This window comes from Crocuta crocuta, unplaced genomic scaffold, assembly GCF_008692635.1.
Source record: "Crocuta crocuta isolate KB4526 unplaced genomic scaffold, BGI_CrCroc_1.0 scaffold345, whole genome shotgun sequence".
Classification (NCBI taxonomy): Eukaryota; Metazoa; Chordata; class Mammalia; order Carnivora; family Hyaenidae; genus Crocuta; species Crocuta crocuta.
Window position 1 is genome coordinate 4,157,481 of NW_027527574.1, and position 27,673 is coordinate 4,185,153.

General features: G+C 38.6%; 1 protein-coding gene across 3 annotated transcripts in view; it reads right to left on the reverse strand.

Moving 5' to 3' along the window:
* SH3D19 (SH3 domain containing 19) overlaps window positions 1–27,097 on the reverse strand; it is a 50,497-nt gene extending 23,400 nt beyond the window's left edge. For all 3 annotated transcript variants that reach the window (XM_077770809.1, XM_077770814.1, XM_077770807.1), the window contains exons 1-9: window positions 27,082–27,097; window positions 25,675–25,717; window positions 23,721–23,859; window positions 23,138–23,300; window positions 21,418–22,422; window positions 11,775–11,882; window positions 7,482–7,594; window positions 2,801–2,862; window positions 1,508–1,772 (exon numbers count right to left, since the gene is read on the reverse strand). In XM_077770809.1, coding sequence (XP_077626935.1) covers window positions 1,508–1,772; window positions 2,801–2,862; window positions 7,482–7,594; window positions 11,775–11,882; window positions 21,418–22,422; window positions 23,138–23,300; window positions 23,721–23,859; window positions 25,675–25,717; window positions 27,082–27,097 — 1,914 coding nt within the window. The remainder of the gene's footprint in view (window positions 1–1,507; window positions 1,773–2,800; window positions 2,863–7,481; window positions 7,595–11,774; window positions 11,883–21,417; window positions 22,423–23,137; window positions 23,301–23,720; window positions 23,860–25,674; window positions 25,718–27,081) is intronic.
* Between the last annotated feature and the right edge of the window lie 576 nt (window positions 27,098–27,673).

Below are 27,673 nucleotides of genomic sequence, written 5' to 3' on the forward strand. Positions count from 1 at the left end.
AGCAAAGATTCAGTGTTCAAGGATGGGCCCTGTAAGGCTGGGTTGGGTGGTGTTGATTCCCAGCAACCCTGTTAAAAGTCCCAGGCTCCCAGTGTAACCAGAGTCCTGATTAGCAATTTAATCAAACGACAGCCATGGAAAAAAATGAGAGATTTAAGGAATTATTTCATACAGAGACATACTATTCTAATATACTATCATTTTGAATTTATTAATTTGAGCTATCCAAATGTTTTACTGACATTAGACAGCCATGCTAAGAATCATATGCAAAATATGGTTCTTCTGAATGAGGTTCTTAACATAGAATGTCCAAAGCTAGTAGAGTTTTTGCAGCTAGTAATACTACTCATAGTATGGCTTACTGGCTGAGAGCATGGGCTCAGAGCCAGCTGATCTATGTTCAAATCTCGGCTCTACCATTAACTGACTTTGTGCCCCTGAACAAATTCCTCAACTTCTCTGTGTTTTATTTTCTTAATTTGTATAATAGGGTTTAATAACAGTATTTACTTCACAGGGAGGGCTGGTGTGAGGAATAATACATATAAAGTGTTTCAAATGACATTGGGCACATAGTAAGTACTCAACACACCAAGCACTCTTCTTATTTATTATTTTAAAGTATCCTATCCCAAAGAACACCCCTGGGTTTTATTCATCAGTTTAAATGGAAATGAAAAGAAGTATACTACCTTTTTCTTATCGTCTATATCCTCTTAGGATTAGAAAAATCCGAAATGGCTTAAATTTCCTTAATGAGGAAATGTAATATAACATAATATTGTTAGTTGCTGTATTTGTTAGGAGCCACTGTCACACAATTGTTTAAAAAGTGTTAACAATTCTATTCTCCTTATCATTTTTATTTGTTTTGCATTTTATTAGGCTAACCTGACCAAAGTAGAAAGAGCACATTAGTTCTGTTTTCACTTAAGTGTGGGAAATGAACAAATGTTTTGAAGTCACATGATGAAAAAATACATTCAAAGAGAACAAAATTAATATCTCAACTATCTCAATTATTGATTAAAAGCTTCTAACCAGTGACTGTAAAATGGGCCATGATAATTAGGTTTATAAAAGGGGAAGGTAAGGAAAAAACTACCCATCTTAACGAGAAATTTCCTTCTATTTCATTTGAAAGTTTAGTCTGTGGGCAAGGTAGCTGTAAGAGGTAAACTATATCAAGTTATAAACTATAAATTCTGTCAGAGCTACTTCCATCAGGATAATCCACTGGGTCAGGTTTTTCAGTTTCTGTTTGGTCAAGCCAGACAGTAGGTTACAATCCCTGTCTGCCCTGCTTCCTTTTCCTATATTTCTTCTAATAATGAAACCCTGCTTTAAAGACCTATTTTTATTACGGCCTACTTCTCTAAAGCCCTCATGGCATCAAGGGACAAGTCCACATTTGTCTCATCATCTTTTTCTAAGGAATAACAGATCTTTTATATACTTTAGGACAAATCTCTTGACCACAAACATTTTTAAGGACTAAACTTACCATGTATTTCCTGTAGAGAGGGTGTCCTGGTTTGGGGCGAGGGGGCAGCACCGGATCTTGATTTTTAAACACTTGACTCTTGGCTTTTGAAAGTCCAAATGCCAAGTTACTTTGTTTTTTCTGAAGATCCATGTCAGAAGAAGACCGACTAAAAGGCTGTTTTTTATTTGATGCTCTGGTTGCAGAAAGTTTGGGGGGAGGTGGTCTCTCAGGGGCTCCCTTGGGAGGAGGCTGTCGGGTCGGTATAACTTTTCCATCTATAGGTCTGAAAGTCAATGAGGGAGCTGGGAGTCAGTGTTTGATCAATATCAGGATCCTGTTTTATTCTTTCTTACACACACACACACACACACACACACACAGCTTTCTGCTGGGGTAATACAATTTCTGAAACATGCACACTATGCTATTTTTGAGCAAACGACTGCTATATTAAACGTTATATTATTAGAGGAAATGCCATGATGCTTCAGCTTCCTCTTATCTTGCACTAGAGATTCATTAGTTTAAGACAAACAAGCATTTACTATCATGAGCTCTCCAAGGCCCTATTTACTCTTAAACACACCATGACTATTTCAGGAGACTAAGCACTTTCTAAAGTATGAGATGAGAAGCTAATAATAAGGTATTAGGTATATTTAACAGGGTCCATACATAATTAGAAAAGGAACATCAAATTCCCCCAATATTTGTGTTATGGGAATTATTATTAAAACCTTAATTTAGATTAATATAAAGAAAGCTAATTCTGAAAATGGGATAAGACAACTATTACTTTGAAAGTCTTCCCATAATCCCTATGATAAAAATAATTTCCAGCATAGTAACATTTTCTGATAGCATCACAGCTTTTTGTTCAAATAGCCCTGGAACTCAGGATGGCAGGTCCCCTCTGACCTTAGTGCCTGTCTCCCTTTGGAGATGCCTTCAAAAACCAGGCTGGTTTCTCATAATGGGGAGTGTGTGAGTACATGCATGTATACATTTCAGAAGCGGAGTTTTTTAGGTTCAAAAAAAGTCTTGTTCATTTAGTTGAGAAAAAGTAATACAGATCTATGTTTGTGCTCTGTGAAGTGCTGGATTGCGTTAAAAGGCAGAAGGAGCAGAAATTCTTACAAGCAGCTGTCAGAAGCAGACTAGAGGCTAGTGGTCTGGGAGAATTCATGAGTTTAATGCATCTTCAAAACTTCTTAGACAAACTACACTCAGTTTTGGCAGAAAATAGAGTCCAGTCTGAGTCATTAGTTTTTCTCTAATTTACTTTTTAAAAGTTTCCCCACACTTACTTACCTTGGTGGCAACCTTGGGGGTCCTTGCATAGAACCTCCTGTTTGACCCATGTGGTCAGATTCCTGAAAGTATCAGACAATGCTTTTTAGTTAAGGTTCATCTGAAACAAGAGCTTGTCAAGAGGAATTATGGAGAACTTATTGGCTACATCTCTAAGTGGAAATGTAGCTGAGTTATAGAAAGTAGTTTCAGAGTTTTTAGTCTTAAGCAATATTAACTCATTACTTAACAATATTAACTATTACTTCTTATGTCAGTTGTTAAGTCCTAATACAAGTGCAAACGTAGAGAAGACCAGCGGCCCAACTAACTGCACTGTGTGGTTATGCACCCAGCAAACTCATCAGGTCTTAAGGATGATATTTAAATCATGATAGGTTATACAGTAGCAATTTAAGCAGGCACTGTAGGGAATTTTTAAAAAAATGGTCTTTATTTATCCCATGACAACACATAAGATACACACTGCTCCTAAGTTTAAACATATAATAAGTGAGGTGGTGATTCATTTGTTTTGCTTACAACAGGTAGATCTCTCATCATTGGGTGGTTTATACCTTGGGTGGTGGCTTCTGAACTAGGAGGAGGTAGAACACAACAGAAACTTAAAGGATGGCCTGAAAGGAAGGTATGTGAAGAGGAATGGAAAAGGCTCAAGAAATCAGAAAGAGTAAAGGGAGATAATTTGAAAAATAAGATGGGTGGGAGCAGAATGTCCGAGCCTAATAGCATATGGGAGAAACTGGAAGTGTGGAGAACAAAAGTAAGATTTCTTTAGGGGAAAGGACTCAAACTGTGCTGCTTAAACAGGTTCTTCAAACATGTTGTAGCCCAAAGATTGGGAAATGAGTATAATACGTGGAAAATGTTTGCAGGTCTTTGGTTGAATGAGAAGTTAAGAGAATCACAAAGCCAAAACTTCTGTTTTCTTTTTTAGGGAAAAGTCCTCTCTAAATACTTCTAATTCTGATCGAGTCTCCCTTTTTCACCTTTCCTACTTTCTAAGCCCACAGTACAAACATCCAGGAGGATATAATATTCCTCCAAGGGGGAAAGTGCTAGCCCTTTAAAATTACACTGCCTTTTTTTTAAGGGAGATTTAATTGTCGCTTGGGAATCTTCAGGATAATTCACACTGTTTTCCTCCTTCTCACCATATAAAGGAGTTAAAACTCACTTCTACTGTGTTTTAATTCAAATTAGATATTAGCAACTTTTCCTTTAATACCAAATGATTAATTGCCAGTAACTGCGATCATTTAAGTATATTTCAAAATCCCATTTTTAAAAACAAATTAAGCTTGCCCTTAAAACTTGGTTTCACTAATGAGTTCAGTTAATGTAGTGAGGCAAGTCACTAGCCCATAAACCCTGCAATGGTCCATACTATAATCCATGCCTTATAAATCCACTGCTGCCTATATTTCCCCCGCTTCTGACAAATAATTGCTATGATTTTGAAAAACTCACTGATTTCTTTTGCTACCTTTAACATTAACAAACAGAAAAACACTCTAGCAGACAGTCAGGAACTCTTATTGGTTTTCTCAAAACTACAGTTGTTAGATAACTTAGTAATTGAGGGCACATAAAAAATGCAGATGTATACATTTGACACAAAAAGTTATAGATGATGTACTTTATTAACTACATACTGTATAATCCTAATCTTTTACAAAATATTAACTGTACTTTTCTCTCAGGGGTGTTATTTTTATGGAGGATCTTAAGTTTCTCAAATTTTCCACAATGAGAAAATTTTGAATCAAGAAAAAATAAAGGGCAGTGTGCTCACAGCGTCCAGGAATGTTAGGCACATTGTAGAACATAAATACTGAGAAGAGAGGACTGGCTCCTGCAGAAGCCACTGTCCGAGTGTTTGCTAAAGTCCAGCTTTGTGCAGGAGTTCTGCCAACAGGCTCTGGAAGATGAATGATTAAGTATTTCCTCCTTTTCAATATTCTACACCTAACCGGAGCCTCTCTGCATTTGCTTTTTGTAGTTTTTCTTCAGCTCTGACATCTCTGAACTTTGGCTTTTAATGTGTTTGGATATGCATTTTAGTTCCTGGGGAAGCTGGTCTTTCTGCCTGTACTACCCCTGTAGATGCCATCTTTTGTTCACCTGCCTTGGAATGGTTTCTCATGTTCTAACTTCAGAAGAATCCCCTAGTTTTTTGCTGAATTTTAAAAGATAGGTAATTCTTCCAAGACCACATTCTTGTCTGTTGGAATTACTTAGCAGCCTCTGCAGAAGTTTCTTCTCTTCTTTCTCTGGGAACTGATACCACTTCTTAGGCCCTGAATTCACTGGCCAGCGTCTGTGCTACAGCTTGGATTCTTGATACACAGCAGGTGGCGTCTCCTAACTCTCCTGCACTGGCTGGCAGCCTCTTTAGAAGAAGCTTTGAAAGCCCTCGCAGGGAGAACAGGGTACACAGGAACATCTGCTCCTGCTCCAGGGGCTCCTAACGGTCTTCACCCTAGAGTCCCTGTCCTTTCGGTGAAGAAAGGGAGATTTCGTAACATAGCCATCCTGACTTAAGATGGACAAACAGTAGAAAGTTTTTGTCCTGTGCCTCATCAAAAGACACAGCTGACAAAGACCAAACCTGTCCTCATGGGTGATTACACTGGTGAGATAGTCTTTCTAGAGATCTTTCCTGATATCCGAAGGCTTTATGGTCTGTGGTCTAATAGTCACTCAGTAATTGTAATCCTCAAACAAAAGGAATTTCTCAGGCGTAAATTTGACTTTCTGGCCCTGGAATCTATTATATGTGACTTTAGCCAATTCATTTCACTTGTGGTCTGTTTCCTTTCTTCCTTTAGACCCAGTGCATCTATCATGATGTGTATTTATTATAGGACAGCACAGAATGCTTTGGCACTCCTTGGTAAACAGTGTAGGACAGGATTTTCCTGTTCATGTAAGGTACAATTATGATTATACTACCTCTCCAGATGGTTTATTCTAACTTCCTCTTCTTGTTTTTCTAAAATGTGGGAGTTACTCTGTGGTCTGCTTAACACCAAATGTAATAATACCTAATACTTTAATAGAGCTTTATGGTTTACAGAAGCCCATTATATGAGTTCATGAATGATATATATATATGCCTGCTCATTACCCTCTCACTCTCTTTTACAACCCTTTAGAGTAGAAGCCAGTAACCTGCTCAAGTAAACTTTCCTCCATGGAAATTTGGGATTTTCTTCTATTTAACAACAGTATTGCAGGGGCCCTATCATCCCCTATTGGGTTTTCTTGGCCCAGTTTTAATAAAAATTTATTATCAGGTACTTTGAAAATGTAAATGATCACTAAATTTTACTTCAGCCTACAGGAAAATCTCATTAACTTGATATTGGCTAATTCAATTTAATGTTTTCTTCAAAGAAATCTCTTTTCACTAGATGATTAGATGGGTTTGCATGTGTAATAAGCATAGCTAATGCACAGTGTAAAACTATTATGAAATTTGAACTGAAAATTTGGTACAGAGATGTTAAGAATTTGTTCCTTTAAAATTTTTTAAATTTTGCTTTTTAAATTTTTAATTGAAGAATAATTGATATATAATATTGTATTGGTTTCAGGTGTAAAACACAGTGATCTCATATTTATATACCTTACAAAACGGGCACTACAGTAAGTTGTTACCATCTGTCTGTCGCCATACAAAGGTGTTACAGTATTACTGACCATATTCCCTATGCTGTACATTATATCCCCGTATCTTACTTATTTTATAACTAAAGAATTATACCTCTTAATTCTCTTCACCTGTGAAAGATGTGAAGCAAGGGAGAACGAGAGGGAAAAAGAGAGAGAGGGAGAGAAAGAGAATCTCAAGCAGGCTCCATGCTCAGCGCAGAGCCTGACACAGGGCTCAATCCCATGACTCTGGGATCACGACCTGAGCTGAAATCAAGAGTTGCATGCTCAACTGAGTTAGCCATCCAGGCACCCCTATTTTTAATTTTTTTGAGGAACCTCCACATTGTTTTCCATAGTGGTTGCATAAATTTACATTCCCACCAACAGTGCAAGAGGGTTCCCTTTTCCCCATACCCTTGCCAACACTTGTTAAGGAACCAGTTTCTTTAGAAATAAACCTTAAAAGATAATCTATCATATGGGAGTTTCAAGCAGATGGGGAAATGATATTGAGGTTAAAAAAATACATATATATACATATATATATATTTTAAAACTCTTTGACTACCATTGTTAAAAATACTATTTTTTGATTTAAAAAAATTTCCCTAAATTTCAGATTAACAAATTCTTATGGTAATTATCTTAAAGTGTCACTAATTAGATATTTTAAATAAAAATTGAAAATTGGACTCAGTCTATTTCCACAAATATTAAAGGTTTTTAGAGATTTTCAATAACATCTGCCTCATTATTTAGCGCTAGTAAAAGATAATGTCATTCTATCAGTATAGGACAAATTATTTTATGATGAAGTACAATGAACTGGCCTAATTCGTTTGTCCTATAGGAATTTTTAAAATATTGAACATCACATTAAATAAGTACACAGGGCTTAGAATTGGTTTGCAATAAAGGTCTTTATCAGGTCAACAGTAAAATAATTCAGACATCAGCTGAGTATTTAAAATTAGTGCATAGCTTGGTCTTCAATCTAAGACAATTTATAATAACCACTTACCAAGTTTCTAGTTCTGTCAACATTACTCAGTTTTCCAGATACTACACTGTAAGTGTTTCCAATAGGTTTTTCAGTAGGGAGAGGAGGTGGGCTTTGCGGATCCTCATGTAAACCTGGAAAAACAGCAGTAATTCATCAATAATTTAGGGCCTTTGGGGATCCAAAGGATGAAATGATTGCAGCTTGGTTCCTAAGGAAAATGCCTGTCATAAAAGAGCTACACCAAGAATGGAGAGCTAAATATGTGAGAAAGAGCTGGGAAACTTCAGAAAATGGATGGGTTTAGCAGGCATCAGTTACTTTTACTGAATACTATATGGAGTAAAAATAATACTAAATAATTACAACAGCAGCCAGCATTTTTGACAACCTTCAGTGTGCCAGGAATTAAGGCAGTTTATTCATATATAATAAATATGAATCTAATTTTAAATAAAATTAAAAATTCAGTTCCTCAGGTACACTAGCTACACTGAAATAGCTACCACTTGAAATGCTCCATAGCCACATATGGCTAAGGGTTGCCATAATGGATAGCACAGTTATGAAACATTTGTACCTCTGCAGAAAGTCCTACTGGCCAGCACTATGCTAGATAATATCCTACTTATTTTGCAGATGAAGAAACCAAAACAGAGAAGAAAATATATAAGCTATATGAAGTCTTAATGCTAGTAATTTTGGGTTTTGAAGCCCAAAAGCCTGTGCTCACTATAATATGGCAAGCTGTTTCTTTAATAGATTGTGTATCCAACCCTCCCCATCCAAATAATTAAATGTTTTTTCTAATTCATTAGCTCCAGATTAATGGGCTTAATTGCCTTCAATTTAATAAACAGGATCTTTACATCCAAACTACATCTTTAACTCAGTGATAGTATACCCCCAACTTATTTTAAAAAGAAGAAAAAGATCAGGTTTAATTAGTGGCAGCTAATTAAAATCTGTGTGCAAACACACTTGGAGAGAGGATGACTGTAACATATTGAAGGAGGCTTTAGTCACCTTTTACACACTGATTTAGGCACTTAGGGAAGATGGGAATTCTCTTCATTCTTTCAAATGAACACTGCTCTCATTTCACATGAAATACCTATAACAACAGGATGATTTGTCAGGTTCCTATTTTATCTCCAGCCAGGAAACATTCTCAAAAGGAGGAAAATACGCAGGCCAGCTACTAGGAAAACAATGATTTAGAAACAGGCAAGCATTCTTAGTGAGGGACAGGGCTGCTCTGGAAATGAAGACACAGAGGAACACTTCAACTGAGTTGCCATCTTGAAGACTTTCTCTGTGGAACAGTTTTCTTATTCTTACAAGGAAATGCTGAAATCATTTAGGATGCTGTATTGCTGTGACAAACAATTAAGGGTACAAAGTAGTAATAATATCAAAGTAGAATGGAAATGCCTTACTGGCAGGAAAGAACATAGGGATTATCAGGTATGGATGTGAGGCGGGGAGGGAGGTGGAGATTTCCAATTTCAAATAACATGGTAGGTGGAGGTCTCAATGAGAAAAGTGGCACTTGAGCAAAGACCTAAAGGAATGGTGAAGGAGGGAGCCATGCACATATCTGGGGAAAGGACATCTTAGTCAAAAGAAACAAATCTCAAGCAGAAAGAGCTGACATGTTCAAAGAAGACCAAAAGGTTTTGCTCCACAAGCTATTCCTTTCTTCGCCTGACCATTCCAAGTTCTTCCAACACTGAAGCACATATGAATTGCTTAATGACTGTAATAAGTACAATTCTGGGGAGGTGATTTTTGGTATAAATAGAAACAGTGCTCTAGAAACAGGCACTTCAGTTCTCTCACAGACAGCACTTGGAATCCAACTTTCTAACAGCTCCTGGAACTTTGTCCGAATAATAAACAAAGGTGCTTCCTCAATATATCCTTTTTCAGGGGGTGCCTGGGTGGCTCATATGGTTAAGCGTCTGACTCTTGGTTTCGGCTCAGGTCATGATCTCATGGTTCGTGGGTTTAAGCCCAGTGTCGGGCTCTGTGCTGACAGTGTGGAGCCTGCTTGGATTCTGTCTCTCCTTCTGTCTCTGCCTCTCTCCTGTTCACTCTCTGTCTCTCTCAAAATGAATAAACTTTAAAAAATATATATCCTTTTCTGGATTTCAGGACTATTAAGCCAATTTATAAGTATGCAGAAAGGAATGAACATAGTGGGCCTGAGACTGCTTATTCTCAGGACATGCTTCCAAGGTTGGTTCTTGCTGGAATTTGGGAACTTGGGCTTTGGAAATGTTCCCACCATCCCCAGAACTGATAAAACAAAAGATTATGGTTTATGCTAAATACCTGCTTTCCTTCTAGGAACCTGGAATTTTGGAATGTGCCAAAATTGCTAGAGATGCCTATGTGACCAGCCCCCAATAAAAACCTTGGGCATTGAGTCTCTAATGAGCTTCCTTGGTTGACATTTCACCTGTGCTGTCACAACTGGTTCCTGGGGGAGTTAAGTATAGCCCTTGTGATTCCCCTGGGAGAGAACACCTAGAAGCTTGCGCCAGGTTTCCTCTAGGCTTTGCCCCATGCACCATTTCCCTCTGCTGATTTTGCTTTGTATACTTCTGCTGTAATAAAGCACAGCTGTGAACATAACTATGTTCCTCGAGTAATCATCAGACTTGGGGGCTTGGGGACCCTGATACAGCAGAAGAATAAATTCAAATATAAAAACTGTATTACTTAAAACCCACGTGAGCTTCAAGCAATGTTTATTATCATTATATTTCACTATACTTGTTAAAATCTAGAAGACATTTTAACAAGGTAACAGCAAGCAGGCAAGCAACTCAATGAACTATATAATCTGTGATACTTCTATAGCCCACTGATTTATGGACTATATAATGCTGTCAAAAGAAATAAACCTCCAGTTTTTTAATCTACCACATAACTTCCTAAGAAGCAAGGAACCACCAGAATTTGGTACCCTTGACTTTTTCCTCCTCCTCATTCTTCACAGCAACTCAGTTAAATCTTCTCACTACTTGGCTTAGAGCCATCAATTAATAACCATCAAAAGACCAAAACCAGTATGATCTTTCTGGGTAGTATTTTATACAGAAACCAACCCCCAAATTAAAGGGGTTTCATGGCATTCCAGGGTATGCCTACAAAATAACCCAGAGATGCTATAGGTGAAGGACTGGGGACATGTGATCCATTATGAGGAGGAATGGAGTGGCAGGACCTCCTGTTAGAATAAAGCAAGGCTGCACCTGGTCTATGAAAATGCACTGAATGAAATGAAAGGACAGCAGAAGCTTGTGGAGAAGCTGTGTGATCACTCCGAGCGTTGCCAAGAAATGCTTTGAAACCCACTGTACATGCACGTGCACGCGTGTGCGCACACACACTTAAATAATCTCCAGGGTCTCAAATAAATGGGCCTGGTCCTCTTGGCTTCTCTTTTACAATAAATATTAGATTTCTTTGTGGTACGTACAAAGGCTCATACAAAATTTCATTTATTGTACCATTAAAAAAATCGAGGAAGAAAATAGTATCAAAAAGTAGTGCTATGCTAATTTAAATACGTTTTATACATTATTATGTTTTTATAATTTTTAGTTAACTGCTCTTCACACAACTCATGCATACTTATACTTGGGGTATGCTGACTGGAAAAAGATACTGCATCCAGAGAGATACACACAACTTTATTTGCTGTCAGTTTCAATTAGAGTTCATATGTGAACAACTTAAGAGTTAAGAGTTAAGAGGTGCTGACGCCCTGGTGCAGTTGAAAATCCACATATAACTTTTGACTCCCCAAAAACTTAACGACTAATATAGCCTAGTGATAACCTAAGTAGCCCATTAACACAGATTTTATATGTTTCATGTGTCATATACTGTATTCTTACAATGAAGTAAGAAAAAAGAAAATGTTAAGAAAATCATAGAGGAAATATTATTTACAGTACTGTAGTAAGAAATCTGCATATAAGTAGACCTGCACAGTTCACGCCTGTATTTTTCGAGAGTCAAGTGGACCTTCCTGCCATCTTTACCAGAGGCACTAACAGGACATTCCAATTGTTCTGAGTTTCAGTCTCTCTCTATCCTCTCTGATGATACAGAGAAATGAAATCCGTATTTACTGTCTAAAGAACTGTGAAAAAAGTAACTTGTTTTTAAGTATTCTTTGATTATAAATAATAATAAATGGCCGATTACACATAATTTCAAAAGTAGACATTGATAAATTAGTATATATTTTCCCCAGGCTCTTGGAGAAGCAGATAAAGAAGGCAGATTAGTGCTTACATTTTCCCGGTTTGGCTGGAATTCGAATCACAGTGGGCTTCCTGGTGGGTGCTGGTTGAACTGCTCGTTCTTTTGTTGGTTCTGTTTTTGTGGGGAGCTGAAAGGGATCTAATGAAAAACACAGTTTATTTTGCATCTTTTAGTTAACATGGACTCAAACAAAAAACCTCATTCATAATTAAAGAGTCATATTTTCATGCCCCAGGGAAAACTATTCATGGATAAACAAAATCTCAGTTTGCAGAGAGAAACACAAAGTCGGAGCTCATGAAAGGAAATGACTTGGTGCTCTGTAAATAATTCATGTGGCTTTTCTTCCTCTCTGACGAGAGATATCCAGGACAATCCTGAATTATGTAGAAGCGATCCTTCATGGGAGTACAGTCATTTCATAAGTGTTGCCTGAAAATGACTGGCAACTGAAACGAGGAGCCAGCTTCCCCACGATTGTGAAGCCTCCCAGAAATCCCAGGAAAGAAGGCCTTTTCTCCCGCACATGCCTATGCCTGTCCCAGAAAAGGCAGGCCCCAGGCTCACTGAGGGCCCTCATCCTATCTAGTACTGTGCCTGCACAGGACAGGTACTCGGCAGAGTGTCAGTCGTTTAGTAAAACCATACTTCACTTAACATGAAAATGGAAAATGTTTTATCTTGGAAATAACATAAGACATTTTCCTCCAAATATTTCATCTGGGGGCAAGGATATAGGACTTGGCATGTCTCCATATTAACTGATTCATTTAAAATTGACAGTATATGTTTAGAGAAAGTATTTCAAACAAAGGCATAATTAACCAAACTTTTTTACTGAAAGAAATAGTCTTTGTTCTTTAATGTAAATATTCTTTTCAGTACTTTGGACTTTTTTTTTTTTAATGTTTTATTTATTTCTAGGAGAGAGAGAGAGAGACAGCGTGAGCAGGGGAGGGTCAGAGAGACAGGAAGTCACAGACTGAAACAGGCTCCAGGCTCTGAGCTGGCAGTCAGCACAGAGCCCGACACGGGGCTCGAACCCACGAACCGCGAGATCATGACCTAAGCGAAAGTCGGACGCTTAACCGACTAAGCCACCCAGGCGCCCCTCTTTTCAGTTCTTTGGGAAAATGCCCATATCATTTTTTTAAAGATGAAAAATCTGGGGCACTTGGGTGGCTCAGTCAGTTAAGTGTTCAACTTCTGCTCAGGTCATCATCTCACGGTTCGTGGGTTTGAGCCCCACGTTGAGCTCTGTGCTGACACAGCTAGCTCAGAGCCTGGAGCCTGTCTTCGGATTCTGTATCTCCCTCTCTCTCTCTGACCTTCCCCTGCTCACACTGTCTCTCTCTCTCTCTCAAAAAAGTAAACATTAAAAAAATAAAAGATGAAATATCTAAAAATCAGTAGATAAGCAAAAGTAAAATAAATGCTGTATAATAGATACTCTCTGTAATACACAGGATCTCTGAGGCCTCTTTCACTTTTATTCAACAAGAAGCAGAATGATGGGTCACGTGGGTAGCTCAGTCGGTTGAGCGTCTGACTTCGGCTCAGGTCATGATCTCACGGTTTGTGAGCTTGAGCCCTGCGTCAGGCTCTGTGCTGACAGCTAGCTCAGAGCCTGGAGCTTGTTTTGGATTCTGTGTCTCCCTCTCTCTCTGACCCTCCCCTGCTCACACTGTCTGTCTCTCTCTCTCTCAGAAATAAATAAAACATTAAAAAAAAAGAAGCAGAATGAATATATGCTGCAATTCTACACCTGTTCTATGGAATCTTAACTATAGGGAAAGAGTCCCTATAAAAATACTGTGCAGCATAGCTCCTGTTGATGAACAGCATTCATGTTCTGCCTATTATGAGCTGTGGTTCAATAAGTACCTTTTGCTGACCAGCTATTTTCAGGATACAAGTAGAGCTGAGCTAAGGATAAGAAGGCCTTTCAGCCCCTAGATACCTGACCTTTCTTTCCACGCAGCTCTCAGGCAACCCTACCATTACATATCCTACGAAAGGCATCACGCACTCACTAGCCACTTGCTCACATGTCTTCCATGTGCCAGTAACAATGGTAGGTGGGAAGATACTATGGTAAAGTATAATCCTATTCTATTATCTACCACCTAGGAATGGCCCTCAGATGGCAGCCAGGTAAAACTTTTATTATTAGGCTACTGAGAAAAAAAAATTAGGTGACTCCTCTACAGAGTGAGGCAAGTCTTGTCTAAGTTCAAAAAACCAACTTAAGATTATCAAAACAGTATCAAACTTGAAAAAAAGGATCCTGTAATAATATAACTTTCTTCCATTGTAACCCATGTCCTCACAAAACAAATAAAGCTCCTTCTTTTAGGTCTAACTAAAATTTTTTTTAATGTTTTATTTATTTCTGAGAGACAGTAAGAGACACAGCGTGAGCAGGGGAGGGTCAGAGAGAGAGGGAGACACAGAATCTGAAACGGGCTCCAGGCTCTGAGATAGCTGTCAGCACAGAGCCCGATGTGGGGCTCGAACCCGCACACCTGAGCCGAAGTTGGACGCTTAGCCAACTGAGCCACCCAGGCTCCCCCTAAATTTTTTAAGTGTATATTTTGTAACAGCATTATTTTTTACCCCAAAAGAGTATTTACTGTAAAAAATGGGAAACATTACAGAGAGTTCCTATAATCCCATCCCTCCAGTAATAATTAAAATTTGGTGTATTTTTTACTATATTACATGTATTATTATGTAGGTATTTTGATAAACAAAAAAAGCAGAACTTCATGTCTTTCTTTGTATTTTGGTTTTTTTCACTTGTGTCCACTCAATACTGCTTGGATGCCGGTTACAAATCAAATACTATACTAGGTGCTGGGAATACTTCAGTGAACAAAGAACCCAGTCCTCATGGCACTTACATTCTAGCAGGGAGATGAAGATAATCAACAATAAATATAATAGATACATAGGTCACATGGTACATTACGTGAAAAGTACTACTGAGAAAGGAAAACGTAGAGCACGGTTAGAGACTCTGGGTGTGGGCAGAAGGGAAGCAGGTCGCAGCATGAAACCGAAGTACAGGGGGTGAGGGAGGGGAGTTGTTCTTTCCAACAACTGGATTTCACACATTCTAATAGTCCTTCCAACTTGAATAATATATACGTGGTCTCTAAGAAACAGCAATGGATAATAAGGGATAGGTGCAATTGTATTAAAGCCCATTACTGCAAATATTACCTGAATGTGGACTCCCTGAATGGTTCATCTGAGTAATACTAGCTAAAATGAAAGAATCTGAAGACCCTATATGATCCTGGCATGCATTTTATTCAAACACAGAAACACCAGACCTTTCCCTGGAGCTGATTTTTCCTTTCTGTTCATCTCTCTCTCTATCACTGCCTTTACTCTGCTTCCGAGGCCCTTGTTGGAACCCACTGATTTCCAGCTGCAGTAGAGACTTTGTTCAGAGACTTGACTTCCCTCTCTCCCCCTTATCTTGGCTGTCATATCCCATTCTCTCAGGGCTCTTGTTTTCTACTGGGAAAAGGACCAAAAAGTCACAAAAAGGATTAAGGCTATTAACCGTTCACTGTATTCTACCTTTCAAGTGGTATTTCTGCTCTAATAGCTGCTTCTGGTACCTAGAATCTGTTGGTTATTAGTATAGACTTTTAGTTGATGCTGTTGTTTTGGGTGGGTGTGGAAGGGGAAGAAAATCTTGAGCATGGAATGACTTCAACTATTTCTCAACTCATATTATATTCTGAGCCACTATAACACCTACAATCTCTCACATTCCAGGAGGGAGAACACAAACAAGGTGGGGGCAGGGAAAGGCAAAAAGACACTGCCAATCAGTACCTTGAGGGGCCAAGCACAGGGGGAATCCAAATTATGCTCGCTGTTGGAGGAATGGCCTCAGACACCTGCCCCAAATCCTGCACAGTGTGCAACCTCACCTACTGCCAGTCAGGTTTTTTTTTTTTTCACCCAAGGGTCCAATGATATATTTTTTTAACCTAAAGGACTTGAAGTAGTATAAATACAATTTATATAACAAAGGTATTCAAAGTGTCCTTCCTAGTTATGCACTCTGTCTTTATAAATATCATTAGCTACTCTTTAATAGTTTGCACTCCGATCTTATAAAATTATTCTACTATACATGTCTCTGGGAAAAAAAAACATCTTTCTCAATACACTGAGCAAGGAAATGTCAGCGTTCTAGCGCTGTGGGCTGTTTGGCAGGAGTGGGTCTGTTTGATGACCTGCCCCAGCTGTGCTCACCGAGTCAGTGAGCTCAGCATCTGTCTCTTGTCTACACAATGTCCAGGGCTGTAATGCAGATGAGGTGTGGAGATTAGTTGGGAGGACAAATAGCATCACTTCAATAAGAAGGTGGGACCAGAGTCCTAATTTTATCTTGATGATGGTATACAAATCTCCCTTTAGCTACACTAGTATGAAGTTTACTTGTTATGTCTCTTTATGAACGGGGTATTTTTTCTAACAGAAATCTAAGTGGGCAACATATAAAACAAGGATGACAATTCATGTTTGGGAACTCCAGGCATTTGCCAACCAGGGAACTGGATCACTGGTACTAATAAAATGTTTAAAGTTCATAACCTTTGACCCAGTAGTCTTAGTTTTGGAAATTTATTCCTCAGAAATAAAAGCACTAGTAGAAATGGCAATGTTTATGATACTGTGTACTGCGGTATTTTCTGTAGAGGAAAAAGGAATCCAAAAATCTACAAGCACTGTGCATCAACAGGGGAAATGCTGAACCAACTATAATACATAGGAAACAAGGAGTCAGACCTACTGGCCTGAAGAGAAGTCCATAAATCTCACTGTTAAATAAAAAAAAAGACAAGGGCAGGGGCACCTGGGTGGCTCAGGCCACCAGGTGGTTGAGTGCCTGACTCTTGGTGTCAGCTTGGGTCCTCATTCCAGGGTGATGGGGCTGTGCCCCATGTTGGGCTCTATACTGGTCATGGAGCCTGCTTAATATTCTCTCAGTCCCTCTGCCTACCCCTCACTCTCTCTCTTAAAAAAAAAAAAAAAAAAAAGACAAGGGAATACTATGATAAAACCGTTTATAAAATTAGATAAAAGTACGGGTATGGATACGTGTTTGTAAGCTTTGGTTTGAAATGTCCAAAGACTTGGGAGGTTACATACAATATTGTTCACACTGGTTACTCTGAGGATATGGATAGACTGGAGGGAGATAATTTTTTTTTCTTTTACTAAATGTTTGCATTGTTTGACATGTTACAGCAAATATGTTACTCTGTAACTGAAAAAATCCAATAAAATAAATTCAATCACAAGAAAAAAGTTACAAGATTAAGTTGAAATAACTCCCCTGCCAACCAACCAAACCAAAAACCATTTGAAAATAAGGGTGAAAAGTGAAAATCCTTGTTCCTTTAGTTGCTTTTTAAAGGCAATAACACCTGTAAAACTTTCTATAACTAGAAAAATTAAAACTTTTTTTTGGATACAGTTCCTCAGTGATTCTATTTAATAGGGTTTTATGTGCATACATATGTTTTTGAATTTGTCTTATTTAGACATACGTAGTTCAAAATAATTAGCTTCCATTTGAAATTTAGAAAAATCATGTATTATTATTTTAAAATTTCTACTCATCACAAGGCTGAGGATCAGCATGGGAGGCAGCTCTCTCTCTCTCTCTAGCAAAGATGACAACAGCCAACTCTCCCAGTTTTTCATCCTAATTCTGCTTATGTTTAGCTATTTGAAAACCAAGTTCCCCATCCTCTCCTGCCAACCCTGTTCCCTCATAAAGACTACCTTTGTTACCAACTTTTTACATATCTTTCCAAAGAAACTACCTATGGGTATGTGTGTGTTTTCACATAAACAGTAGCTAAAATGCCATGGATGCTATCCATGCCCTGCATTTTTCACCTAATAATATCTTAGAGGTTGGTAGGACGTAATAGGTGGTATGCCTCCTTTTTAATTAACACAAAATTCTCCACTGTATTGTGGATGTTATCTTTATTTATTTAAGCAGTCCACTGGAGATTACTTGCAATACTCTATAGTAGTAGCAGCCCTTCATTGGGGTGCAAGAATGAGCCCTTGCAGCTCTGAAAATTGTGCATACATGAATTAAAGGGCTGTTTTCATGGGAAATAAAAGATTCACAGGATAATCTGATTCTCAGAGTTCTGTGATCCAGAAGGGGTTAAGAACCACAATGTCACAATTCTATTACTGAGTTTGCTTTTGTTTCTATAGTAAAAAAGACATAAAGCATCTCAAAAAAGAAAAAAGAAAGAAAAATCTCCTATCCAAATCTAAGGAACGTCCATGGCATTTTCTCCACCTTTATTTGCAGTATTTATTCTTCCCTCCTTCTAGCCCCTCACACCAAACCAATTATTCTACACTTGCTGCCAAACAAGTAGGCCCCTTTACACCTATATCCACATGGTCTTCATTACTGGGCTGAGAAAAACACTGATGATAATGTAGTTTTCTGCCCATTACCTGTCTCTAATAATATGCTTGTCATCATAATTAGTTTCACCATCCTTGGCTTGCTTTTCTGTCATTTCCTTCCCTTGAGTTCTGTTAATAGCAGAAATTGGCTGCTAAACTATTATTCTGGGCTGTGTAATGGGGCTGACAGCAGAGGCATTCTGCTTTTTTTTTGACAACTGGATATGATTTGTAAAGGTGTGAAGAGGAATTGCTAATACTTCGCAGCTCCATTACATTAACCTGGAAGGCATTCTACCCAAGAAATGAATCCAATATTAAATTGCTTGTTTTATGAGTTTTCCTTTAATAATTTTTCTAATCTTTACAGTGTTTTCATAGCTCCAGTATTTTCTGATCTCTATTTCCTGAGATTAATATGGCAACTTCATTTTATGAAAACCACTTTATTAGATTTTCTATATTTCTGAGGGAAGGAAAAGAAGGAAGGACGTATTTGTGAGTTCCTCTCCTTGTTCTCGTGTTCTCTCCCAGTTTCTAGCTAATGCCAAGATGACTGAGTAAGGTTTCACAAAGAGACCATAATACTTTACTTACAAAGACAATGCCATTGATATACCATCAAAAAGTCACAAAGCCCCAAATCAATACACAAAAATCTCTCTGCATGTTGAGGAATTCAGAGGCAATCCTAAAGGCCTCTGGAAGCCAGTAAGCAGGGAAGCAACAAGCTCCAGTGTACACTCTAGAAAAAAATCCCTTGGGTAGCTATGATATAGAGGATGATGGGTTTGAGACAGAAGCAACAGCTCAATTTAGGAGGCTACTGCATTAATCTGGTCACAGAGTCCTAACATGGGACAGTGGAGGAGGGATGAGGAAGACTCCAGAACCACCTAAAAGGCTAAACCAGCAGGAGTTGGTAACTAATTGGATGTGAAGGCCAAGAAGTAAAAATAACTACTATTTAATGGGCACTTCCATGTTTCAGACAATGTGACAGTGCTTCCCTGCATAATCACATTTAATCCTTGCATCACCTCCATGAGGAATATTATTACTGTGTTCTATAGATGAGGAAACTGAGGCACTGTGGGGTCAAGTAAATTGCCCAAGGTCACATAGCAATTAAGTGGTAGACTCCGGACTGTCTCACTCCAAGTCCAAACAAACAGCTACTGTGTGACAGATAGGAAGACTTGAAGATGATCTCTAGGATTCTCTAGGGAAGCCTGGGTATATGATGGTGTTATTATGGGAGGTGCAGGTTAGAAAGAAGACAAAGTAAGTGTTCAGTATGACTCCACAGTTGAGAGCAATGGTTAAAGTCAAGGAGGGCAAGCAAATTACACATTTTGCTAAAGGACTGCCTAAATAATTAAATGTTGTGCAATGAAGTGGGAGAAATCAAGAAACAGAAAAGGCTGAGTATGAAGCATGAGACTATATTCATGTTGAATGTATACGGTTGGCCTTCTTTTTGAAGATGACTGTAATTATCTGTTTGATGACACAGAATAAATCCTCAGCAGTTATTAACCAAGTTGCCATTCTCACAGAATCTAGCAGCTCTACAAAAGGTGGTATGTCTTTGGCTTGTAGTATTTCCACCTCTTCACAGCTTGCTGTTGTTGGATTTACCCATCCATGGGTAACTTTGTAACACCAAAAAGGTTTAAGTAAGAAAATGACATAACAAAGACTTTAAAAGTTTTCAGTGTTACCTGGTGTAATAATTCATGAAAATGTTGGGTAGTAACGTAATAAAATGAAAAATATACCAGATCTCAAATAAAAAGACAGAGTTTGGGGTCATGTGGGTAGTGTAGTTGGTTAAGCATCTGATTCTTGATCTTGGCTCAGGTCATGATTTCATGGTTCATGAGATCAAGGCCCACGTCAGGCTCTATGCTGACAGCATGGAGCCTGCTTGGGATTCTCTCCTTTTCTCTCTTTGCCTCCCCTGCTCTCGTGTGTGTGCTCTCTCTCAAAATAAATGAATTAAAAAAAAAAATACAGTTTGAATCATGCCTTGAAAACTGTGTTAGGACACAGGGCAGGTTACCCATTGATTTTGCTCAGTCTCATTTTCTTCTGCAAATTGAGGACAACCATACCTTTCAGAGGGTGACTGCAAGTATGAAATTAAATGTTGTATATCTGGGTATCTAGCTGAGGGTTTGGAACATTGCAGAATCTCAATATATTCTAACGTCTTTCCTTCTACCCCTTATAGACAAGAGGCAAGCTATAGCCAGTTAAATGCGTGCAGGATAAGTATTTAATAAACATGTTTGTTATCATTTAAAATACACTTGTGCTGTGCAGAATCTGGTTTTGAATCACAGAGCTTATGCCACATTGATGCATGTTAAACATTTATAAGATGACAGCTAACCTTTTGAAAATACTAGGAAGCTTATATATTCACAAAATCTACCCAAATAAGTAAACAGCAGTAAAGGGAATCCTCAATGACAAGTAAAGCAGCTTACTTTGATAAATCAAAGGTAAGCGTTACAATCATACTCTCTATCTGAACAGTGTGAGGAAAGAAAACATACTCTCTGAATTTCCTCTTGAGAATTTAATTGTTCTGATCTTGGCAGGAAACTTACAGCTGTTGCACTTTATTTACAAAACTGTTGCATTCCCAAGGGAAGATGTTCTGTGAAGATTACTGGAAAAAAATTTGTGACATATGGCTGGGTCCTCATTCCTTGCTTTGCTCTTGCCAGAGTCCATCCCAGGGCTGGCCCTCTCCTGGCACTCCCAGTGGGGCCGGTTCAATCTGAGGAGCCTTTCTGGGGTCACTGCATGATTTCCCATCTATGAAAAATCTCCTCTGCATCCCCCTGATGCTTGAATCTCCACCCACCAAAGGGAGCCAGCCTCACACCTAGTTTTGTTGCTAGACTGAGTCGGCTTATTCCTGGCTCAGGTAACAGTCATCAACATGTGTCTACCTCTTTCTCCCTCTCCCCCATTCCATATTTTCCCTTCCTTCTCTGTCTCCATCTCCTACCCAGCTCCATGTTTCTTAACCTCTCTGTGTTTCTATCTTCTATACACACACATGCATGTGCAACACACACATACAGACTTCAATAACTTATTTCCTAGAAACTAAAATATCCAGTGCCATTCAAGATGCCCTCTGATGAGTTTACATTCCCTGCCACTTCTGATTTCTACTCACCCAGAACCATCTCCGAACCAACAGATTCTTCAACCAGGTTCCCAGTTGGGGTGGGTAAAACATCATCATCAAAACTGATAAGGTCAATGTCCCCTGGAGGCTTGCTTTGCAGAGCTGGAACTGCAGAGTTGGCTGAGGGTCCTTCTCCCAGTGACCTGAATGCTTTGGCCTGTGATGCCACTGAGAGTCGGGGAGGAATGGTGACTGGTTTCAGCAAAGCTGCAGGGCTGGGGTTTTCTAAAGAAACCGATTTCTTCGGCAACAAAGGCCGAGGAGCAGGAGTTGGGACTTTCTTCCCACCATCAGGGCGCTCAGCTGCAGGTCCCCCTCCAGGAATCTCAGGATTAGCACTTCGTATAAGGCTAGCATTTGGTTTCTTTGGCAGTTCAGGTTTGGTTACTGGGACGCTCCCTACCTCTCGTGGTGGAGGGTGTGGGGTGAGCCCCTCCCGAGAGGCCACCTTGAGCCTGTTTTCAGTCCAGGAGTCCCATTCTCCAGAAGCTCTGTTAGCAGCCGGTTTGGGAGCTATTGTGGGTTTCCCTGAGGGAACAGCAGGCCTTGGGGGTAGTGTGCGGGGAACAATTTCTGGTTTTGCAGACAGGCCCGAGGTTTCTTTATTTGTCTGACCCTCAAATGCTTTGATTCTTGAAACAACACTATTTTGGCTTCGTTCTGTGTTCATAGTGTTCATCACTGCCTGACTATCCAAGTCGTTGGTGCTGCTGTCCAACAAAGACTGGGGCTCACTCGGGGAGGATTCCCTCTCTCTGGCCACAGGGCTTATTTTCTGGTGATTTTGCTCTTTAATGTGACTATCTCTGGCTACTGGTCTGAGGTTGGCTTTTGATCTTGGTTTTGGCACTGGACATCTTGTAGCACTGGAGTTCTCTGGACAATTCTGTTCTTCAGAAATATCAAAGACTATTAGAGGTGCCGCATCTGTTGGACGATCACTGGCTGAGACCACTGGGGGAGGATGGAGAGGCTTGGGAGGTGCCTGTGGTGCTGACAAGATGAAAAGCAAGAGAAAGAAGCTGCAACATTATAATTTAAAAGAAAAAAAAATAGAAGATACACAGATTTTTTTAAATACATATGTAGAATATCAAGAGATTTTGGTTTCCTTAATTAGTAAAAAGTAATTCCAAAATCAATAGGGAGATGTTTATATTCATCTTCTCACAAGAGTGTTCAAGTTATATTTATTCATAAAGAAATATTCATCACAAAATATTTTAAAGTACCATTAAGTTTTTGATTCTCAGTAGACTTATCACACAAATACCTTCTTTCTCATCAGCATTCCAACATTTCTTGTTTTACTTCTCCAAAGTAACATAGTCTCATCTCTGTTATTTGAATATAATGCTTTTTAAAGGCCTAACAGGACAACCACCTTTAACATCCTATCAAAGTTAAATTGCTAAATATACCATCCTTCTCAATGGGAATACAGAGGATTAGCAGTAATATAATCATGAGTTGAAAGGATGATGTTTCTGTGATATGAACCAGGGTGAGTCCCAGAGATTGGGCCTGCGCTCATGAGAAGATCTATTGTAATAATCACACCAAATCAAAATAAAGAAAGCAGACAGTGATCACACTGACTAGGAAGCAGAGCTCAAAGAGTTATGCATAAGCTGCAAATTACTTTAAAGAGTAGAAGCCTACTGATTACTTCCCTAGAACTAGGTCAGAATTAGGGAAGACAAATTACTTGCACTGCTTTGAGGCAGATGGTTGTCTATTTCTTCTGAAAAGTCAGTCTGAGTTGCAGAAGTAATTGTGTGCCTTGGAGTGGCAGCAGCATTATTATTATTTGTAGTATTAATTTGAACTTGGTTGATTTCTTTTATGACTTGCTCATAAGATGGTGGGAGCTGCAAAATAAAGAATGAAAATTTTAGACATTTATGGACAAATAGTCAAAGTGTTAAATGTCTCACTTTTCTTGTCTTTGGACTTAATTTTAAAAATAAAATGTAGGAGTGCCTGGGTGGCTCAGTCACTTAAGTGTCTGACTTTTTTTTTTTTAAGTTTTATTTATTTACTTTGAGAGAGAGAAAGAGAGAGAGTGCACATGTGAGCAAACATGAGTGGGGGGGGGGCAAAGAGAGAGAGAGGAAAGAGAGAGAATCCTCCCAGGAAGCACTGAGCCTGCTTGGGATTCTCTCTCTCTCCTCTCTTTCTGCCCCTCCCTCACTTGTGCCTGTGCGCGCACGTGCTCTCTCTCTCTCTAATTAAATAAACATTAAAAAAATAAAAATAAAATGCAAAGAGATACTGTGATATTTATTTACCTCAGCAGGAACCAGCTCACTGGGCCTCCAAGGGCCTGTTGCAGAAGGCGGGGGAAATCCCAATCCTGGGGGTGGAGCTCCTGGAAACCACGAGGCTGGCCTCAGGGGCTCAGCTGCCACAATGGTAATCTCCGGTCGCCTAGCAGACAACACCTCAGTGAGGGCTTGCAGGTCAGTAACAAGCTACCATCTATCTGCAAGTGTTCAAAGGTTCGTGCAAACAACTACCTCCCCCCCAAAGTTACATAAGAACTGCCATAATCACAGAAATGGCCTGGGCTATCAAGGGAGCAAATGACAGTCATCTTCTAGGACTCTGGGCTTCAGTGTTAGAGATGTACCGTGAGCTCACTTAGCTCTGTCTTGGTTGACAAGGATAAGGACTAAGTAAGCCCCATACAATCTCTTCATTCCAGGGTTCTGCTATCTAGCCCATACCACAAACATAAATATATGGTAAGATAGAAAAGAACACCACTCAAGTACAACTGCTTAGTTTTCTACCATTAAAAATTATATACTCTGATACCGTATAAAAAGAATATCCTTTTCCTCCTCACCCAACTCTACCCCAATTCAAAGTTATCTTTCCACGTTCACTTCCAGATTCTGATATGTGTGTCTGTGCTCCTGGTCAGTTTTGTATATGAGTTTGATAATTAATCTTTAATACTGAGGAGACACAGTGATTCACCATTTTTAAAATCTGATTTTATATTCTCATGTTTAAACTTTATATTCAGCCTGATTTCCTAACAAACACCAACTGTATGACCCTGGGCAAATGATCAGCCTCTCTTAGCCTCAATCTTCTCATTTAACAAAGAGGGATGATGATATCTGCTCTGCCTCTCACTAGCACTCTATGGAAAATAAAATTAAAAATTAAAAAGCACTGCTATTATCAAAACTAGGCATATACACATATTCTCATGCTAGCTCATAAAACAGTAGAACCTGCTTATTGATTAAATGTGAATTGCAATACCTAAAAACCTCTGCTTACAGCTTTTGTCTGACTAAATAATAGGAATTACTAGTTAATAATAAGCATTACACATATAGTAATCCTTATGACAGCTTTGAGATGGGTATGATTAGCAACATTTAAAAAATATTTTATTTTTAAGTAATCTCTACATCCAACATGGGGCTCAAACTTACAACCTCAATATCAAGAGTTGCATGTTCTACTGACTGAGCCAGTCAGGTGCCCCTGATTAGCAGCATTTTAAAGACAGGGATACAAAAGCTGGAAAAGGTTAAGCAGTTTGCCCAGGGTCACACAGTAAGAAGGCAGTGAAGTCAAAATTTGAACTTGATTATGTCTGACTCTAAAATCCTCATTCTTCATTACTCTCTACTATACTCTGTAAGAAATGTGAAAGCAGGGACTCTGTTTTATAAAATTCCACCCATCTATTTATCCACCTATCCACGCTTCCTCCATTCTACCATTTGTCTGTCTACCCACTGGTCCTTCCTCCTATCTATTCAATGACCCCCTCCTCCTTCTTTCCTTCTCTCTAACCAGCTATCCAGCCATTTATCCATTCAGCTATCTATCCAGCTTGACTCTTTCTCTTTCCTTATTCTTCCATTCAATTTTTGATCTTGTCATCCAGTTATTTCTGCAACATTAAGTAGCTAGGAGGTAAAAGCATTTCTTTGAAGCAGTTACAACAATGTTTTACATATACCAGTAGCCTACTAAACATTTACAAAATTAACTTCAGTAGTTAATTACTGCCAAAGAACATTTTGAGGTTTGTATTGCTTCTTTTCCCAGCAAGTTTTTCATCATTCGACCTTATAGATTAAATTAGGAAATATACTGATGAGGTAGAACATTGCTTATGTAATACATTGCTTATAAAAGAGAAATATTTAACTTGCGGACAGCACACTTTGATTTCATTATTAGCAGAATATATGACCTATGTTGTAATCATACCTCCTATCTCGATGAAGCTCGCTCTGAAAAGAAGTCCGAGAAGCTATAGAAGAAAGAAAAAACTGGTATAATACAAAATCAGTACATTTAATAAAGGTTTACATTTTTATAGGGTACATTATTGGAAAAAGTTAACTTATACTTGAAATCAAAGAGGATGTATGAATTTTAACACCCATTAAGTAGAAAAGCAAATCAAAGTTATCTGTTTATATGGCATAAAATTAATTATGGTTATATATTTGAATTACATAAGAAAATATAGATTTCAAAAATTCCCCAAAGCACATTCTGTGGTTCTGAAAATAATCTGAAGAATGAAAGAGAAAGGAAGATAGCTATTAAGTACTAATACTAAGCTTAGTAAGAACTTTATGATGACATGAAATTACAATGGACAGAAAAAAACTTTAAATATTTGAATCCATATACTCTTGTGATTTTTTTTTTACAACTCTATTGCAAAGAAGGTGAAAGGGATCAAATTTTCATCTATTTTCTAACTTTTCCAGAATTTTATAACCTTTAAATTATTTTATTACTTACATTCATAGAGAATAATGTTAAAACTGTTCAAAACACTTTTATAAACATATTATATATGCCTATATATATTTACATATATATAACATAATATATATTATGTATATGCAGCACTGTCTTTTCCTTCAAGCCTCAAACTAAAAAAGCTAGATGGTTTAAACTTTTGGCAAATTTTATTTTAAAACTGAATCAAGTCTTAATCACAAGATCTGGAAAATGGTGTCACATATCACGCATATGTGTAATAGAGAACATTATTCCTATTTTCAAGAAGCACACTCTAATGATTCCTTCAAGAAAATCTTTAAACGCTATACTGCAGATATGCGTACAAAGAGGAATTTGTTTCAGATAAAAACTATTTCTACCAGTTGCCTTCATCTCTCTCCAGTACTCTACTTTTTCAGTTGTTCTGATTTGAAAAGTTTGAGGGTATGAATCCTTTCTTTCTTCCTTCTATTAACTTCTAATTTTCTCTGAACAAGCAGGTGGGCAAANAGCTGGGCAGCATGGGGGGGTTGTGGGGGAGGAGGGTGGGAAGGAAACCGAGGCTGGAGTTGGAGCTGTGGCACCTGACCCTATGCTGGGCTGGCAAAGTGTCTCGGGAGTCCTAGATTCATACCATTAACTGATGTGACTGTACATTTTTACCGGGAGCTAGACCAAGCTGAGGTGCATTTTGCTTACTGGAACAGAAGAGGACAGAGAAGCTCAAGCTCTGAGTGGTGCATCTGATTCATAAGAATGGGTTCATTAAGTCAGAGGCTCACCAAGCGTGCTACAATCACATCACCACCATCACGACAGCCAGAATCAGCAGACACAACACTATCAAAAGACATTATGTTATTGTCACAAACATACCTCTTCCACGGGGCATTTTTGCTGTGTACTATTCATGAGTGCTAAGGGAAAAAAAGAAGGGGTTATAGAAGAGGAAAGGGAGAAAAAAAGAGTGAACCAGTTGCCTATGCTTTAAAAGGAATTCAGGAACAGGACTGTTCTGCCATGCCACTGTTTTTCCCCAACTCCGCACACTGACGGGAAAGAAAAGTTGATGCACCACGGGTTCAGAGAGTAAAGAAATCTGTTGCGGCAAAGATACATCCACCCACATAACCCCAGTAAAAACAAATCTACCTACAGTTTTTAACAAGTGAAAAAAATAAAGTCTAAAAACTGTTTTGCAAAGTCAATTTGCTACTTCAATAGGGATTAATTTTAAAGTGTGAATACAGTACTTAACAGGTATATTAAGTCTGTTAATATTCTCTCAAACTGGTGGCTTTTCACTGGATTCTCCCCCTTCACACCGGTGGTGGTTAGTGACAGGAGGCCTCTGTTAGCACAGTGGTCCTCCCACTCTGGAGGTTGCGGGACAGGGGAGAGAAAGTCTCCCAACCTTACTTGCAGATCTTCTCCACATTCTTTGAGAATCACCGCTTTCCTGTCTCCC